The sequence below is a fragment of the Centruroides vittatus genome, unplaced genomic scaffold (assembly GCF_030686945.1).
Source record: "Centruroides vittatus isolate TY-2023 unplaced genomic scaffold, ASM3068694v2 contig_970, whole genome shotgun sequence".
Lineage (NCBI taxonomy): Eukaryota > Metazoa > Arthropoda > Arachnida > Scorpiones > Buthidae > Centruroides > Centruroides vittatus.
Window position 1 is genome coordinate 536,922 of NW_027122643.1, and position 18,175 is coordinate 555,096.

Genomic DNA, 18,175 nt, shown 5'->3' on the forward strand with positions numbered 1-18,175 from the left:
GGCTTGATTCCGGCACGTTGCATCACGAAAAGTAGACGGAATAAAAACTTACCTATTTACTATTAAAAATAGCAGAAAGTAGCATTTTTTCTTCAAAAATGTTTAACTGGTGAAAAAAAAACCACTCGCAGCAGTCGAGCCGTCACAAAAAACAAAAAATTTGCATACAATAGCGTTATTTAGAAATTGCGCCACCTACACCGAATTTCTAACATCGCCTGCCGTCGAGATTACCGGAAGCGCGGCCATTGGGGTTCCCTAGGTAAACTTTAACCCAAATTTTAATTCATAAAATATAATATTTCCAATCTTTACCATAACAGTTTTTACGATAATTGATTTTAACAATAGAGAATTTAATAAAAATGATGATTGTAAGGAAAATAAGCAAATAAAAGTTTTTAGAGTTATACATTAAAATGCTGAATTACTATCAGAATTTATCTTTCTCGGTTTTATTAATTTTTAATAGCTTCTAACAGGGATCATTGTGTAAACTGTCAGGAATTTCATTGATAAACTTGTTGATCTCTAAGACACATATTCAGCTCATTATCTATATAATTTCTTTTTTTATTTTATTTTTTATCTTTCTAGTAAACCATCAATAAAATGTCCTCATCAAAGGATTACTTACATTTACTCTAAAGTAAATAAGCCTGTGGTCTTATTCAGTGGTGGGGCAAGACCTAAATTTGATGTGGGCAAGATACATTTTGTGAGGCCCTCTGGTGGTGCAAGAAGATGGATTTTATAAAATTAAAAGCAGTTGAAACTGTCAAATTTTTATTCATAAAAATGCAAACTATATTCTTAGACTAACATTAAAGAAAAATTAAAAAAAAAAAAAGAATTACAGAAACAGAAATTACAATATTGAATTACAATACAATTATTAAGGAGTTCAGTTTAGCCTTACTGAACTCCTTAATAATTGTATTGTAATTCAGCTTAGATGCTATATATGCTTCAATAGATAAAACTGGCAAAGCTAAAAGTCTTTCCTGACCCATTGTATTTCTTAAATAATTTTTTATTAGTTTTAATTTTGAAAAGCTCCTTTTAGTGTAGGCAGAACTTACCAGTGTTGTTAACAAACTTTGAATGACAATGTAAATATTTGGGTAAATTTCTTTCAAGTTATTTTCTCTTATGTATTGGAGCAGCTGTTTCACATCTTTAATGAAGTTGGGTAAATTTGGGAGCATTGTTTGTAATTTTTCATATAATTCGTAAGGTTGGAAGTCACTGCTCTCACTCACTTGCAGGACTGAGTGTAAATTTTGACAGTTTTTTAATATTTGCTCTTTTAGAATATTTTTTAACTTGCTTAGATCATAGAGAAAATCAAAATTTTTAAAATGTTGATTTAAATACATAAATCTCAAATCCATATTGCTTATTATAGAATCAATCATGGTGTTAAAAAAATCTGTTTTATACCGGCTTTTGGGAGACTGTATAGGTTAATCACTGCCTTCATAATCAAACATCCTTTTCTTTTTGGCTACCCTTTCATTTTTAAAGTCTTTTGGCAGTTCATAACTGCTATTCTCAATAAATTGACGAGCATCAGACAAGCATTTTTTGAATCCAGTTTGTCGATATTCTTTGATCCAGTCACAAAATGTATGCAAATGTTCAAGAGCAATGCTTAAATAGACTTGTACAGATTGCCATAATTTGCTTATGATATTAACATGCGATAATATCTCATACCACACATGTAATGATATGATAAATTCTAAACTGAGCATTTTGTTTAAAACCGTATCACAATCACTGAGTGTGTCTGATTGTTCCGTTTGATTTTTTAAGCTCTCAATGCATTCAACAACATCATCAAATTGCAATAATATGGCCTTCACTGCCTCAATTCTACTTTCCCACCTTGTGTCTGATAAAGGCTTCATAGTAAGCTTTAATTTGCCTTTGATTAATTCCCAGCATTCGCTGGAACTTGAAAATAGCAAATAAATTTTCTGAATAAAACCAAAAAATGTTTTTGTTGCCACAAAAGAATTAGCTATATCTACCAACAGCAGATTCCAGCTATGACAACCGCAAGGCGTAAAAAATGCCCTGGGATTAATATTTAATATTCAAGTTTTAACTCCACTATTTATGCCTACCATATTTGCACCAACCACTGCCAAATTATCGGGCTAGAAAATGGCTATAGCAATATTAATAATTTTAAGATAATTTCTAGCCCGATAATTCAGCAGTGGTTGGTGTCTTTTCGTATAACGGGTTAGTTGTTTATTTATACCATTGCACCATTGTTGTATCCTTGGCCACAACAGTTTTGAATATTTAAGCCACTTTTTCTAGCTCTCCCAGTATTGCATTAGTTAAATATTCTCCAGTCATCTCAGTGACAGCAAGAAATCCAATAAAGTTTTCTTCTATTGTGCTGGTTGATGTATTACAAAAACATATCAAAATAAGATAACTAACATTTGTTCAACTCTACTACAGTCTCTAGTGCAGTCAAGCAAAAAAGAATAATATTTTGCCTTTTTTACCCTACAAATCACCTCATCGGTAACTGTTTTTGACATCAATGTGATCAATTCATTTTGAATATCGTGGCTTAGATAATGGGGTGCAAGTTGTTTGTCACTAATTCATTTCATGTGTTCCCGTAATGTAGGATCAAATTTGGATATCAATTTAAATAAGTCTATGAATTTACCAGAATTCCTAGTGTCGTCATCTGTCTTGAGAGATTCTCTGTGACCTCTAAATGCCAGATTATGAGAGGCTAAGAAATTAATGATATCAATTAATCTCTCAAACAAATTGTGCCAATGTTTTTGAGATTCACGAATTAGCCTTTCGTTTTCTTGGTCTATAGTTTTTCCATGCTTTATTCCTTTCTCTAATGTTATCCATTGGAACATAAAGGCCATATGTTCTTTGGTATTCTCATATCTATGTAAAAATACTATTTAAGTGTTTCCAGTCACAGCACCCTCCCTGTACCATCTGAGTTTGTAAATTGCCAAATAGTCTGCATGGAAAACAGAAAACTTTATTTTGAGAATTTGAATAAACCAACCAGTGACAGTGTTGAGTTTTACCAATATTTAGTTTTCTTGAGAAATGAAAATTAGAAAAGTGCCTATGAACATCATCTTTGGGATAATCTTCATCACTGTTATTTAACTGCTGTGAGAGGCTGCTTTGAACTATATCATGATGCTGAGAATCTATTATGGGAAACATCCACATTCCCAGATCCAAATTAACAAATGCTTGTTTAACTACATCACTGGTATCGCTACTAACTGGCAGAGAACCTATCTCAATCTGTTCTTCGTGATCATGAATTATATTGCTCAACTTCAACACAGGAATTTCTGATTGGCTAGAGTTTGATCCTATCTCTATTTTCGACTGTCATTTGGTATTGGTATTCAGTGTGTCTGGAGTACTTCCCAAATTCAATGGAGTCTCGGATGTGGCTCTATGTTTTTTAGAAGTCGAAGCAATTGATTCAGCTGATTCTGTACTACCAGATGCAGTTTGATTGAGAAACTTCATCATACCTGAACTTAAAACCTGGTTTGATACAGCTCTTTCAGCTTTTCTATTTCTTTTTGCTGATCCAGATTCTCATTTCCTCCCAATATCTCTATCTCTCTTGGGGCCTAGGCCTGACATGCTAAGATAAGAAGGTTGTATATTGTATCTATAACCTGTAAACAAAAACAATAACAACATTTGTCCTTCTTTTTTTGCTTAAGTACCAACATAATTATTGTTGTGAGGGTTGGACCTGACGAAAATTTGAAGAAAATTCCATTTTTCCATCTTTCAAAAGTTTTTCCAATTTTATTACCGTCGGATGATCATATCTTTCTCCCCAGAGTTGTTTCCTTTCCCAGGGAACTCATTGAATGTGTCACTGGGAACTAATCACTAAAATTCACGATTGGTGAAAAAGGGTAACGTGATTTGGAGTATAAAAAGGAGTGACTCAAGGACAAAGGGTCATCAAGAGTTTGCGAACGCATCAACAAAAGTGCCCCAAAAAGGTTTATTGTCGTCCAGGCTACCCAGAACTTCATTTGTTCCTTGTGTTTCTTGAGAGAACACCGTCAAACTCCCTGGATTATTATATCCTTCAGTTCTCCATCGCTTCCTCAACCAAAATCCAAGAAAAGAAAAATCTCAACCACTCCTGGATTCCATCCCTACTGAACAACCGACCAAACAAACTCAAATTGTCGATCTGGAAGTCTGCACAATCTACTGCATCCAAGGTATATATATCAACTCGCGGTTTCTTGTAAACTCTCTCTACTCCTATTTGATAGGATAGAGCTATGTATTCCTTCTTGTTAAATTAAATCGGTTATTTTAGTTGTTAACCTTGTATCCAAGTGAACTCACTTCTGATCTGTCTCTCAACCCTCCTCCATTTTGAATCTGACCATCCGTGCACGTGACCGCTTGCACGAATTCCAAATTTGCGGCCATTAAGGTTTCTGTGTCTATCCTAGAAGACACAGTGGTGTCAGTCCTGACAAGGCGCTAAAGAGGTGCTAACCCTCTGGTCAGATTGTAAAACCTACTAAACATGTCCACAATGAATTTATAAGAAATAGACTCAAGTAATGTAATATAATGAATGATAATCGGATTAATATAATATACTTCTTTCACTATATATGCGTAATAAAAAAAACTTGTAAAGGAAAAGTCAGATACTAGCACAGCAAATCGAAGATATAGAACAAATAATATAATATAACGTATAATTTTATATAGAAAACTAAAAATATGTGTGTAATTATTCCTTACCTTATTCTTAATAAATAAGTACAGGTACTGTTGTTTTTCTCCACATCACAAACAAAATTTCAAAAAGTTCTGAACATAAAACAGTTCTTTCCTTATTACTTAGCATTGACCTACAACTACAAACTTCAAACAAAAACCACTTGTTAGTAGGTCAATGGTTTTTATTAATTTTAGTTCAATGTACCGGACCGATCAATAGACACTACCTATTTATTTAATAACTATTAATCATTTTCAAACAATGAACCACACTTATTCTCACATCAAATACTGTGAGAAATACAAAATAATATAACATATGTACAGCGCAAGACTGCCTGCGATACTTTGATTGGCTTTCTAGCCGTTGAGAGGCATGAAAGTAACATAAACAAACAGAATGGGAAATCCCCAGCTCTGGCTGGTGGAGATTCCCTGAGATAGCAATGCAATGCCAGCAAATGTTTCTAGACTAAATAAAAACAAATTTGGTATGTCAATATATTTATCATTTTATGACGAGTAAAATTGTTTCGTTGCGTTCACAGCTTTTAAGTAATGCATAAACCTTCGAGGCATGAGGCCCCTCAGACCGTGAGGCTGTAGGCGGTGGTGATCCATGTCACCCATGCCTTACGCCACCTCTGGTCTTATTGTCACTTCAAGAATTTTAAAAATGCAGTATTGTATGAAAAATGCTTAGAATAAAAACAGTAGTTTTTAGGTGTCAGTTTCATCTTGTTAAGTTAAAAGATGTTTCATTTTCTGGTAATACAAAAGATTGATGTGATAAAACTACTACTTACTTGATTTAACTGATATTTAGTTTAGACTTAACTGAAAAAAATTGTCAACCAGCTGTGAAGTCTTTATGGCTAGTTGACTAAATAACTAAAAGAATAAATTTAACTGATTATTCTTCTTTATTATAAAGAAGAATAATCAGTTAAATTTTTTTTTTAAATAAGTTATAAGTATGAATCAATGTATAATTAAAATGTAATAATTTAATTTCAAATTTCTAAATCTGATTTTTTTTTATTGTATTATATCAAAATATTGAATTTAATAATTCAATAAAATATCGAACTATTCAAAAAAAATATTAAATAATGTAAGTGAACCTATAATAATCTTCAATATTCAGTTTTTCTTTGCAAACGATACAAAAAGTTCTATAAATAGCAGAATTGCATAAATTTTATTACTGCCATTGATTTGCCCTTCACAATTGAGTCTTTAACTAGAAAATAAATAATTTTACAAATGTCATTAATATATTATTTTAATTTAGCATTTTTTAATAATGTATTTTTGTAAGTTTTAATAATGAATGTTTTACATTTATATTCAGTTACGCATACGATTAAATACTGAAATGCCAGTGCAAGTTGATGGTGAACCATGGGTCCAGAGTCCTGGAGAAGTTGTTGTAATCAGGTCAGCACTTAAGGTAAGAAAGTAATATGTACTGATATTGTTTTAATTGGAAATTTTTGTTGTAAATAGATGCAATTATTCTGTTTATTTATACAAATCATTAATTCACCTATTATAACTTAAGTTGAAAAAAATATATTTTGTTTAAAAAAGCACATTTAAAATTATATTAAATGGTTTTCTGTTTAATCTGATTTATTCTCAGAAGCAAAATAACCAGCACAGGTCTGCAAGTAAAAAACTGCGTAGGATTTTAATACATTCTCTTACAGATTTCAACTTGGTAAAAACGAAAAAAAATACCAAAAAAATTCCATCTCGTCCTTTTTTTGTTACATTCAAATTTTTGTTTGTATTTAGCATAAAATTCCTTAGTTAACTTAAAATTTAGTACTTTTTTTTTTATTTAAAAAATAGCCTTAAAACAGACTTCTCACATTAATTCTATCAATTATAGCTGGACTTGTCTATAAATAAATAAAAAATGTTAATGGTTGAAGAGAGTAGTGGTAGGGGGAGGTGGGTTAAGTAGTTTTAGCATTAGGAGGAAGGTCGCATGATCATGTAGAAACAGGTTAAAATTTGATAGTGATTAATATTACTGGTGAGGTTGAGCATGTTTTGACATGTTATCTGGGATACTAGGAATAAATATAAACAACCTGCTGTTGGATTAGATCATGTTTCAACAAGCTAAATAAGTTCAGTATCTCGCTGGCCATCTAATGCCACACTCAGTTTATAACCAGCATTCGAACACTACTGTGCTTGTATTTTTATTTCTGGAATATGGCTCGCAGAGGTTGTGTAATTTCTCCCGACAGCTTCTAGTATGTTTGTGGTGAATACACAGTGAAAAGTCAACAAAGAAACATAAGTGAGTTTGTGAAGAAAGTTTATTTTGCGTATTTCAAATTGAAACTTGGAGATCAAGACAAAGCATGGGCTCCGCATAAGGTGTGCAGAAAATGCGAGGAAGATCTTCATTTGAGGTTTAAGGGTAAGAAAAACTCATTTCATTTTGGCATTCCTATGATATGGTGTTAACAGAAAAATCACATAACCAACTGCTGCTTATGTTCTGTAGATATTAAAAAATTTAATATGAAAAATAAAAAGAAAATAATTTACCCTAACCTTGACTCAGCTATTCGTCCAGTGTTCCATGGTTCTGAAATACCAGTTCCACAGCCACCTTCTAATTTAGATGACATCCTGAGTGAGTCAAAGGACTCACTCAGGATGTCATCTAAATTCCAAGGACGAATCTAGCTCAGATTTTTCTGTTGACCAAGGACCTCAACTTTTTTCTCAGAGTGAGCTCAATGACCTAGTAAGAGACTTAGGTCTTTCAAAAGGTGCAACCGAATTGCTAGAATCAAGACCAAAATCTTGCTATCATGTGGGACCTCATTTTCATGGTACAAGCATCGAGAGAGAATTTACTCAGTTTTTCTCCAAAGAGGGAAATCTGGTTTATTGTAATGATGTTTATGGAATCATGAAGTGTGTTGAAATAGAATATGATTCATCAGAATGGCACATATTCATTGATTTGTCTAAAACTAGCCTCAATGCAATCTTGCTGCATAATGGAAATGTATTTGCAACTATTCCTATGAGACACTCAGTTCATATAGGAGAAAACTATACTGTCTTGGCTACGATTCCTGAGAAAATCAAATATCAAGAGCATCAATGAATGATTTGTGGATATTTCAAAATACTAATCGTGTTGTAGGGTCAGCAGAGAGGTTATACAAAATATCCTTGCTTTCTTTGTTTATGGGATAGTAGAGTGAGACAGCTGCACTGGACAAAAACTGACTGGCCACCACGAGACAGTTTAACCCCCGGCGAGAAAAATATCATCAATACGACATTGGTTCCCCAGAAAAAGTGTTATTACCACCTCTTCATATTAAATTGGGGCTCATAAAGCAGTTTGTCAAATCACTGCTAAGAGATGAGGATTGTTTCAGATATCTGTGCTCCAACTTCCCAAAACTGTCTAAAGCCAAGTTAAAAGAGGGAGTTTTCACTGGCCCTGACATAAGACTACAAAATCATTGTACAACACATGCTGGCAGTGTAGAAGCTCAAGGATGCAAGATGAGCTTAAATGTTCATTTCTTACGTTCCCATATTGACTATTTTTTTGAAAACTTGGGAGCCTACAGTGATGAACAGGATGGAAGATATCACCTGTCCATGATATTGAGAGACGTTACCAAGGAAAATGGGATGTCAGTATGTTAACTGACTACTGTTGGATGCTCAATCAAGAAAGCAGTGCAGGAAATCGGAAACAATTTCGGAGAAGCATCAAAGAGAAGAAGAAAAGGTTTCATAAGAAAAAAGAGTAGACCTAAAATTGTGTATAAATATCAGAAACAATTTTTTGATTAGGTTGTAAGAAAATGTAATATATTTAGTTCATTGTAATAAATAAGAGTTTTTATCAAAAATTTGTTTTTATTTTGCAAAAAACTATATGTGATGGGATGTTACGGAAGTCATTTTTAGAATCTCCGATCTTTAAAACATATAATTCGGCAAAAATATCCCATGCAGCTGGAAAAAAATATTTTTTTGCAGACCTGTGTAATCATTAACATTGGAAGACAAATACTCTATAACCTTTGTTTGATATTCAAGTTTTAATTTTTGCATTATTTCTGGCTAATTAAAAAAACTCCCTACTTCTTTTGATATTTAATATTTTTGTTTTTATTTTTATGTCAATTATTATTTGAAGTTATTAAAAATTGTAACTTCTTAACTAAAGTATTTTTTCTTAGATTATGTAATATATGATGAAAATTTTCAATATTGATATTGTTAGTTTCAATCAAATTTTAATTTTTGCTTTTGAATTGTCCTGTTTGGATACTGTTTATGATCAGTTAAATTTGTTACAATGATTTCTTTTTTGAGAAAATTATGTAATTTGCATTCATAAGAATATATAATTCATATTTTAAAGTAAAAATTAAATATATATGACAAGGAAATGTTTTTCATAAACTTTTAGAATTTGTGAATGAAAATAATGATTGTATACTTTAATATTTTTATAATCATAATTTATAGAATTGATGCTACATCCTCTTGTACAGTACACAATCATAATAAATATGACATATTTTAGAGGTAATAATCATCAATAATTCAGAATATGTACCAAGAACTAATATATTATTGTTGGATACTTTTTAAATGTGTTGCATTTTTTTTTCAATGTGAAGCAAGCATAAGATCTTCATATTTTGAATGCAAGATGATTTCAAAAGATGTTTGTTAATCTTATTGTTTTCAAGTTTGAAAAGTTATAATTTTTCAGGTTTAAAAACAGAATAATTCTTATTTAAAATAATTATATACCAGATGATAGTAATTAAAATACTCTTATTCAGTCCTTTATGGAGGGATATTTATCAATCCAAATGCAGCCAAATCTGGTTAATATTTTCAGGACATGTAACATGCAGCATAAATTTTCCATAAAAATAAATTAGAACCAAAATTCATCATTAAATTCCAAGTAATGAAAAAGCAGTTTTTTTTTGCATTAGCATAAATGTTGAAGCCAAGTTCTGGGTACAAAATGTGGCCACAACTATCATTCATATCAGTTGTGATAGTTACACCTTGTTGGAATGCACATTTCTTGTGAAGTTGTTTTAAAAAAACAACACAATGCTGCAGCTACAGTTTGGAAATTTTACCGTTGTAAGAGTTTATGCCAAGATTATTGACTGACTCCACAAGGAGAATGATCTTTAATAAACTGGATGTATGGGAATTCAACTCAGTCAAGAGTGCAAACCTATCACTTTACAATTTGTTTAAGATGTTACAACTGTTGTTAAACAGTGAGTGAATAATATTGTAGGTTTCGATACTGCATGTGTAATGTCACTGCAGTTGAATATATTCTATGACACTGCCTGGAAGTTACTGAGAAAGTTTGTGCATTGTTATACATATAAGATCAGCCACAACCAGAAGTTGCTTGATGTCAACAATAAAATCTAACCAACCTTTACATTGACCTTCCTTGACAGAATGGAAGTGGATATGTTATGGCTATGGAAGATCCTGTGGAGTGATGAGTTACATTTTCATCTCAGTGAAATAGTGAACTCCCATAACTATCACATTTGAACACTGAAAACCCTTATGTTTTCCAGCAGGGTTACTGAATTTGCCCAAACTTAAGTTTGATGTAGATTTACAATCATGTTTTTCCTTGAATTGTTCTTTTTTGAAGAAATTAATTTCGATGGGCCTGTAACATGTTCTTTGATAACCCACATACACCTCAACACTTTTGTCATATCCCAACTGCAACAGCAACAATGCCTGAAATCAATCACTTTCATGCAATGGAGCACTTTCAGATATTGGATATTGCATACAACAGTTTCTATGACATTTTATTAAAAGCAGAGTGATTAGTCATGCATTTTCTACCATCTGGTTACCCTAGTCTATGGACCTTAATCCATTTGGTTGTGGAACACTTAAAAGATGTGATTTATTAAGGACATGCTGCAACCTTGAAAATTGATATCACACTATATGAGAAGCATTTCACAAAGAATTAATTGTGGTCAGTTGTTGGATAGTCTCTCTCTTCTCTTCTCTCTGTTCATTACCTTCAGATTTTACACTTTTGGAATAGGGATCACATTGCACAGTATCCCTTGTATCACTAAGATCTCTGTATAGTAAGAGCATCCTGTATAAGTAAAGTAAGTTTGTTGCATCAGTGTCAAAAGTGTCTATATGGTCATTTTTGATATTAATTTTTTAATCAAAATATGATATTTTAGAACATGCAAAAGACTGTCAGATTTAATTGCATTTGGATTACTAAATAAATCTCTAGCAGGCATTGAATAGGGATACTTTAATTACAATCACCCAGTATATATCAACACTTTCATTAAATAATTTACTTAATAATATATGTTTACATTACGATTATTTTTAGACTACATTTCTTATATTTACAGTATTTACTGCTGCAACAAATGACATTTTAAAAACATATATTTCTGTGTTTTAATTGTGATATCACAAATTTAATTGATATTCAGAGCAAGGAATTAAGTTCCATATACCTTGAGTTAAAAAATATATAGAATCAGTCATATTAGGTAAATAAAACTTTAAAATTACTTTGTCTTAAAGGAAGATATTTCTAAAATTAGTAACACCTTATAATCTCTTAATTAAGAAAAATTCAGTACGATTAAATCTGAAAGAACACAAAGCCATGCAATTTCAAGCTTTTGTAGTTAGATATTTTTTTTCTTCCAAAGTTTATAAAATAGGCAAAAGTTAAAGAAAAGCTATGCTAACACCGATTCTTATATTAATGTCAGAAATGTTTATAGATTGATGAGGAAACAAATCTGACTACTTCTGAGTTAGAATTATTGTGGAATTTGCATCTAGTAATCTAACTTGTATTCACTGTTAGAATTTGAATATCAAGTCAAAACCAAATTGGGCCTAGTGTGAGTTCTCTTTAGAAAATCAGTGTTTTAGTTAAACTGTAGATTTTACATTATTCAAAATAAAATATAGCAATTTTTGATAAAATGAAATATTTCAAATACTTATATTTACTATATTGTATAAAGTAAGTTGGCAGATGTTTATTCTAAGAAGAAATGATTTCAAAGAATTATCATAACAGAAGTCATAATAGATTGACTATCATTTGTTAAGAGTATGTGAAAGTTTTATTGAAACAAATGGAGTATTACTTGCACAATTTCTCATTGTTATAGGCTGTAATATATATTTAAAAGTTTTTATTTGCTACATTCAAGGAAATGAATCAACTATTATTTACGAGATATTAAGCAAAGTTAAAATTATTGAGATTTATTATTTTTGATGGATGTTGTTGTTCTTTAGATCAAATTTATTTTCAAAAAATAAGTAATTTTATTTACCTTAGAATTAAATATAATGTTAACAAAACTACTTTGTTTTCTGACATTGAAAATCTTGTATTTTTGTCGTCATTTTTTATATTTAATTCTATTTTCAGCATTATTTATTATAAATAAGTACACCACAAACTTTAAAATTCAAATTATTGTATTCTACAAAAAGCTGAATATTAAGTTTAAAAACAATAGGATTGAAATTTTTTTTTTTCTACAAATAAGAAGTAATCACAGAGGTAGCAGATTGAATTAAAACACTTCTCAGTTTCATTCTAGATAATGAAGAAAAGCATATATATGACAAGGCAGAATTTATTTTGTGTGTATCTACAAAAAGATATTATGAAAATGCTTTCTAAACAAGATATTAAAAACTACGATATTATATCATAGTTTTAATATCTTGATATGATATTAAAAGTATGGAGCTTGAGCAGGGCAAAATCATATCAAGATATTAATTAAATCTGAACTTACTATGTTTTAATATCTTGTTTAGAAAGCAAGTTCATGTCCACAAAGCAATTATACTTATACCCTAATGAATTTCATTTGGATTTTTCTTTTATGGCTGTCATAAGAGAAAATTTTTTTCAGTTTATTAGATTAAAGGCCATTTACAGTATTCTCAAGAAAACTTAAATCCAACAAAATCTTTTATACACATAGGAAAGCCAATTTTATTTGAATTTTAAAGCCAATGAAACTGTATTTTAACTTTGTATTTCAATATATACTGTATATACACAAACAAAAGATGATGATGATTTCTGTTTTTGATAAACTAATTTATTAGAGAGTATATTAAAATTTCCTTCCAGCTCCATCTCAGAAAGTAACAAATACAACTAACCTTAATTGTCTGATTGTTTGTGTTAATGTTTTCACCATTCTAACACTTTTGGTCTACTTCTAAGACCTGTTTCATGTTGTTGAAATGCTTTATTATTAAAAAATGGAATATTTCGAGGGAACTTGTATAAATTCAAATTTTGACAAATGGGCTATTACAAAGGACTTATTACATCAGCTATAAGTGGAAACACTCCATTGATCAAAATTTGAATTGAAGTTGAAGTTTCTCCAGAGCATTCAATTTTTGAATATTGAAGTATTTCTACAACCCGAACCAGAACTGAAAGAATTTGTTTGTGTTAATTTTTTAATCATTCTGCTAGAAGAAACTTAAGGGTTACTGTGTTTGTTATTTTTATTTGCTTGCCCAGTTTATGGAAGAAGGAAACATTTATCCCAAAAAGTTCCAAGATTTTACCATTATCAGTTTTAGTTCTACATAAACTAAGCAAAAGCTTAATAAACAGTATTGCTTTTTAGATGTCAAAAAAAGTGGAAAATAACTTGAAAGGATGACCTCCTTTAATGTTCTCTTTCTCTAAGACAATGTGATCAATATAATTTCAACTAAACAATTATTATGTTAATTTGAACCAACTTCAGACATTACTTATTGAAATAGCACTTGGTTATTAATTGAATTTTGTGTGTTTTTTTAACTTTATTCTTTAACATCTTTAGGGCTAAGATTTTAAAATAATAAATTACTGAAAATCAAAGTTATGGAATAACATAAATAAATAATAAGTAAATAAAAATGACATGTAAAACAAAAAGTAGCAAAATGATTCAAATAATAAATATTAAGCAAGATGAAATATAATAAAATTCAATGATTAGCCAAAGCAAGCTTTTATCTATTTCAAAAAACAAAAAGTCAGTTTATTACAGGGTTTCAGAATTACAGCTTTGATTGTTTTCTTGATGATAAAAGTTCTTTTTATTTACTATTACAATTTATAATTTAAAGTGTTTCAAAAACTGTAAAATCATGCATCTTAACCAAATTTGCTGATTTTGTATTATTATTATTATTATTATTATTCACAATATCCTTCATATGTTTGTTAATTCTAATTTGCATGAATTTGGAAGTTGCAATTGCTGAATTCATTTTATTGGGATGCAATTTGAAAAAATTGTAGACCTATAAATTCTCACTGTCATCTGTCTGTCTTTTGTTAATCTTGAGAACAGAGTTATATAAATGAAAGTCAAGACCAGATCTGGAAACCTTAGGGGCAGGAGGTCCCGATTAACTATATATGAACTTCTGATGCAATCTGGAAGTCATGTTATTTCAATTCAAAAACTTCCCCTGAAAGGTGTAGATAGATGACCAGAACAATTCTATTGTTAAAGGAAAAGTATGATGTACAGGGGCAAGCCACTACTGATTTGAGGTGGAAAGCATATATTTTAAATTAAATAAATTAAAAATATGATTAAAAATTGCAGCCAATGTCACAATAAATAATTGCTCATTTTATTTGATTTCATTTAAATTAATTATTATTTTATCATGTTGCAAATTTTTGTTTTTTTACAATTACTTTTATTTATTTATTAAGTTATGTAATCCAATATGTTATTTAAAATCAAAATTACAAAATAACATGATTTGTTTTTCTAAAATCTTAACCCTGAAGATGTTAAGCACTTTCATCATTAACTTTCTTGTTTTTTATATTGTTTCAGTATGTAATGTCTGAAGGTAGTTGAAATTAATGTTATAATTTGCTAGTGTTAGTAATATAATATATTTTAAACATTTAAAAAATTGTTTGGTGCGTTTAAAACTATTTAAAAACTCTGACTTCAATTTCAATAACAAGTGAATTTAATACAGATAAATGTCTTTCCAGAAATTATACAGATGTTACTGCTTTTGAGCAATTCTCTGCCAAAAAAAAAAAAAAAATAGAGAGAGAGAGAGAGAATAATTTCAAGTTGGCCTTGACCAGGCTTCAAGCAGTTTCACATATTTTACAACTGTGACATAACTAAATTTAACAAAAGCAGAAATTTGAGATTGCATGGGTTTTATGAAATATTAGACATAATGAGATATTTTGATCTATAAATCTTATTTTTATCAAAGTCTTGCATCAGATGTCAGATTAATTCTATGTTATTTCTATGAAGATTCAGTTCAATAAAATCCTTTTAATTTTATTTGTAGGATTTTAAAGTATTGTTTTATTAGAACACTGAAGTTCTCAATCCTGAATCATCTTGGTTAGCTTGCTGTTAAAGTATAGGATCACCAGTCAGTCTAGAAAGCTAGTTCTTTGTACTAAACTGGATTTGAGTTTTCAGTCTTTCAAGGATCTACTTTCAGAGGTAATTCACATGAAGAATAAGTTGTTATGGTTGGTTGCAAAATACATATTTACATCAGTTGAAAAATTTCTTAATATATATTTTAGTTGGTATTACAAATAACAAATCTACATTTACAACTATATCTAATGCTATTTGTAGGAATTGGAATAAATCTAGAAAAATACTGAACTCAAGCATGACTAAATTAATTAATATTATTTTCTATAAACTTAGAAAAATTACAAAAAATTTTCAAGGATGAACTTTAAAAGTGTCCTTCATCTTAGTCTCTTCTCATATGTTGAATACCATCAGGAAATAACAGTTTCATGACAGAGTTGACCTTTATTTGGAGGCTTCTCATCTGCCTCAATATACAAAACATTGCAATCTTTTCTCTGGTAGCAGTGCACATTATTTTCTGTTTTTAATATTAATATTTACACTATCAAATTTATCCAATTATTAATAAATTTTTATTAGTTGAATTGATTGATAAAAGTAAAATTTATTTTTGATTTTATCTCATGAAATTCGACAATTAATAATTTGTACTTGATAACAGAAGATCCTGCTTTCTCTTCTAGGCCCTAAAATATTAAGGAAAGCATTTTCTTATTTTATAGAAATTGTCATCCTACTGCAATGAAAAATATTGATTAAAACATATCAATATTTTTCATTGCAGTAGGATGACAATTTTTAATTACTTTTTTATGATTATTATTTTTTAACTTTAATTTGAATATCAAAATGTTCATATATATCTTATTATTATGCAGTGTTATACTGATATTCTGAATTTTGATTTTACTGCCTCGCAACTACATTTTTATACAATAATTATTCAACTTACATTGATGTTCTAATATTATAAGTTAAATTGAAGGCTTTGCTGTAGTGAAATAGTGTTTAACAAATTCAATCATGTATATTAATTTTTATTTTAATAACATATGAATAATTTAAATTTTTTTAATTACAATAAAAGCATCTGAATAATAAAGTAATGCATTACAAAATTATTAAACAAATGTGCTATGATATGTTAACATTAAAATTAAATTTAATCTTGATTCATATTTTAAAAATATATATATATATATATTTTATGGTAAGTAATAACAGAAAACAATGATGGAAGAAAGCCCACAGCACATAGATAGACAATTTATACTGTCTCTTTATATAGGCAACTATGCTCAGAAAAAGTAAAATGAAACGGAGGAATACCGAGTCAGCTCTAGCTGCAGGTAGTGGTGAGGATCAGTGACATTATTTCCAGCCACATGGAATTAAGGAAGAATTCATGCTGTAGTGTTCTGTTTCAACATTCCCAAATTTGATCGTGGCTTTCAAGAGATCTGTAGTGATGTTGCAAAACATAAGATATAGAAGACTAGGTGGTTGATTTGGGCTAATCCAATTTCCTTCATAGCTGATGCAATGTGTGTTGCAAATAAGTTATATGATGGAGACAATAATTTTTGCTGTGCAGAAACATTTAATGCATGTAATATTAAATTATTTCGCAAGCTGACAAAAAAGAACAGAATTTTCAGATGATACATCAATTTGTTGAAATTTATTGGATTATTTAATATATTTTAAAGTTGACAGATTTCAATATTGTAAAAAATCTTCCTAATCTTTTTAGTTTATTTGTCTCCTGCAGTAATGTATTATTGTTATTGTGAAAGAATGAAGATAACATGAGGGGAGAGATAGAGAGAGAGAAAGAGAGCGAGAGAGAGAAATTGAATCATATTTTATAATATATATTTTAAAATTACATATTTTTCAAAAAAATCTTGTAAAACAAGTTAAAAAATTATCTATTAATATATATATATATAAACAAGTTGTAAGTTAATTATAATTTAATTTTTGCCAAATGCTGTGACTAAGACACATTGAGTATTCCTGTTGTCGTATTGCATGAATGCCTTTCTTTCTAGCCCTTCCTCTATCTTCTTGAACTATTGCTATCCTCTTCTCAGTCTTTATCCCTCCCTCTTTAGGCTACCATGTTAAAGAAGAGTAAAACCAAAATTAAACGAAGAAATACAGAACCAAGTATGATTGTGTCAACTATGGATGTCTACAATCAAGCGACTTCTGCATCAGGCAGTTCTACTCAAACAACAGGACCATTCTAATGTAGCATAACAGATGTTGTCTGGTTAGAATAGCCAGCTGTTGATGGTATGTCTTGCTTATACCCCTGTCCATGATTCCTCTTTTCTGCTGCCTGTATAACCTTTCTTAGCCATATTACAGAGGCAGTGTTTCTTCTAGTATTGCCCCATTGTATTAAACAAAATAGTCCAAACAATCCAGTTTCATTCTGTATCTTGTCAGACTCTACGAACAAATTAATGAATTTGACTGAGTTTATAATAACAGCTATGGTGCCAATTTAATAAATTTAAAAAAAAACCTCATTAAGCCCAACTGATATAAATTAAAGTTTTAATCAGTTTCAATTTTAAGTTTTTGCTAAAATTTGTCACTAATAAATTAATCATAAAGTTGTTTGTTTATATACAGTATATATTATACTTTATATACAATATATATTATACTTTATATGCTAAACATCAGTAACATACACATGCATATAAATAAAATAAAAATTTGATCTGATGGAAATTATATATGTACTGTACATTCTTTATAATTATATAATGATAAAAATTATAAACTTTTGTAATTAAAATAATTATTAAATCTAAAATGGGTATTTGTAAGTGTAAAAAAAATGTTTTATTCACACAGTTGGTAAATGATTATAT

The 18,175-nt window shown here is 29.7% G+C and overlaps 1 protein-coding gene across 1 annotated transcript in view; it reads left to right on the top strand.

Moving 5' to 3' along the window:
• The window catches only part of LOC136985462 (diacylglycerol kinase theta), a 208,707-nt gene extending 190,761 nt beyond the window's left edge, over positions 1–17,946 (top strand). The window contains exons 21-22 of the mRNA XM_067282751.1: positions 6,146–6,244; positions 17,402–17,946. Coding sequence (XP_067138852.1) covers positions 6,146–6,244; positions 17,402–17,539 — 237 coding nt within the window. The 3' untranslated portion in view covers positions 17,540–17,946. The remainder of the gene's footprint in view (positions 1–6,145; positions 6,245–17,401) is intronic.
• The last annotated feature ends 229 nt before the right edge of the window (positions 17,947–18,175 follow it).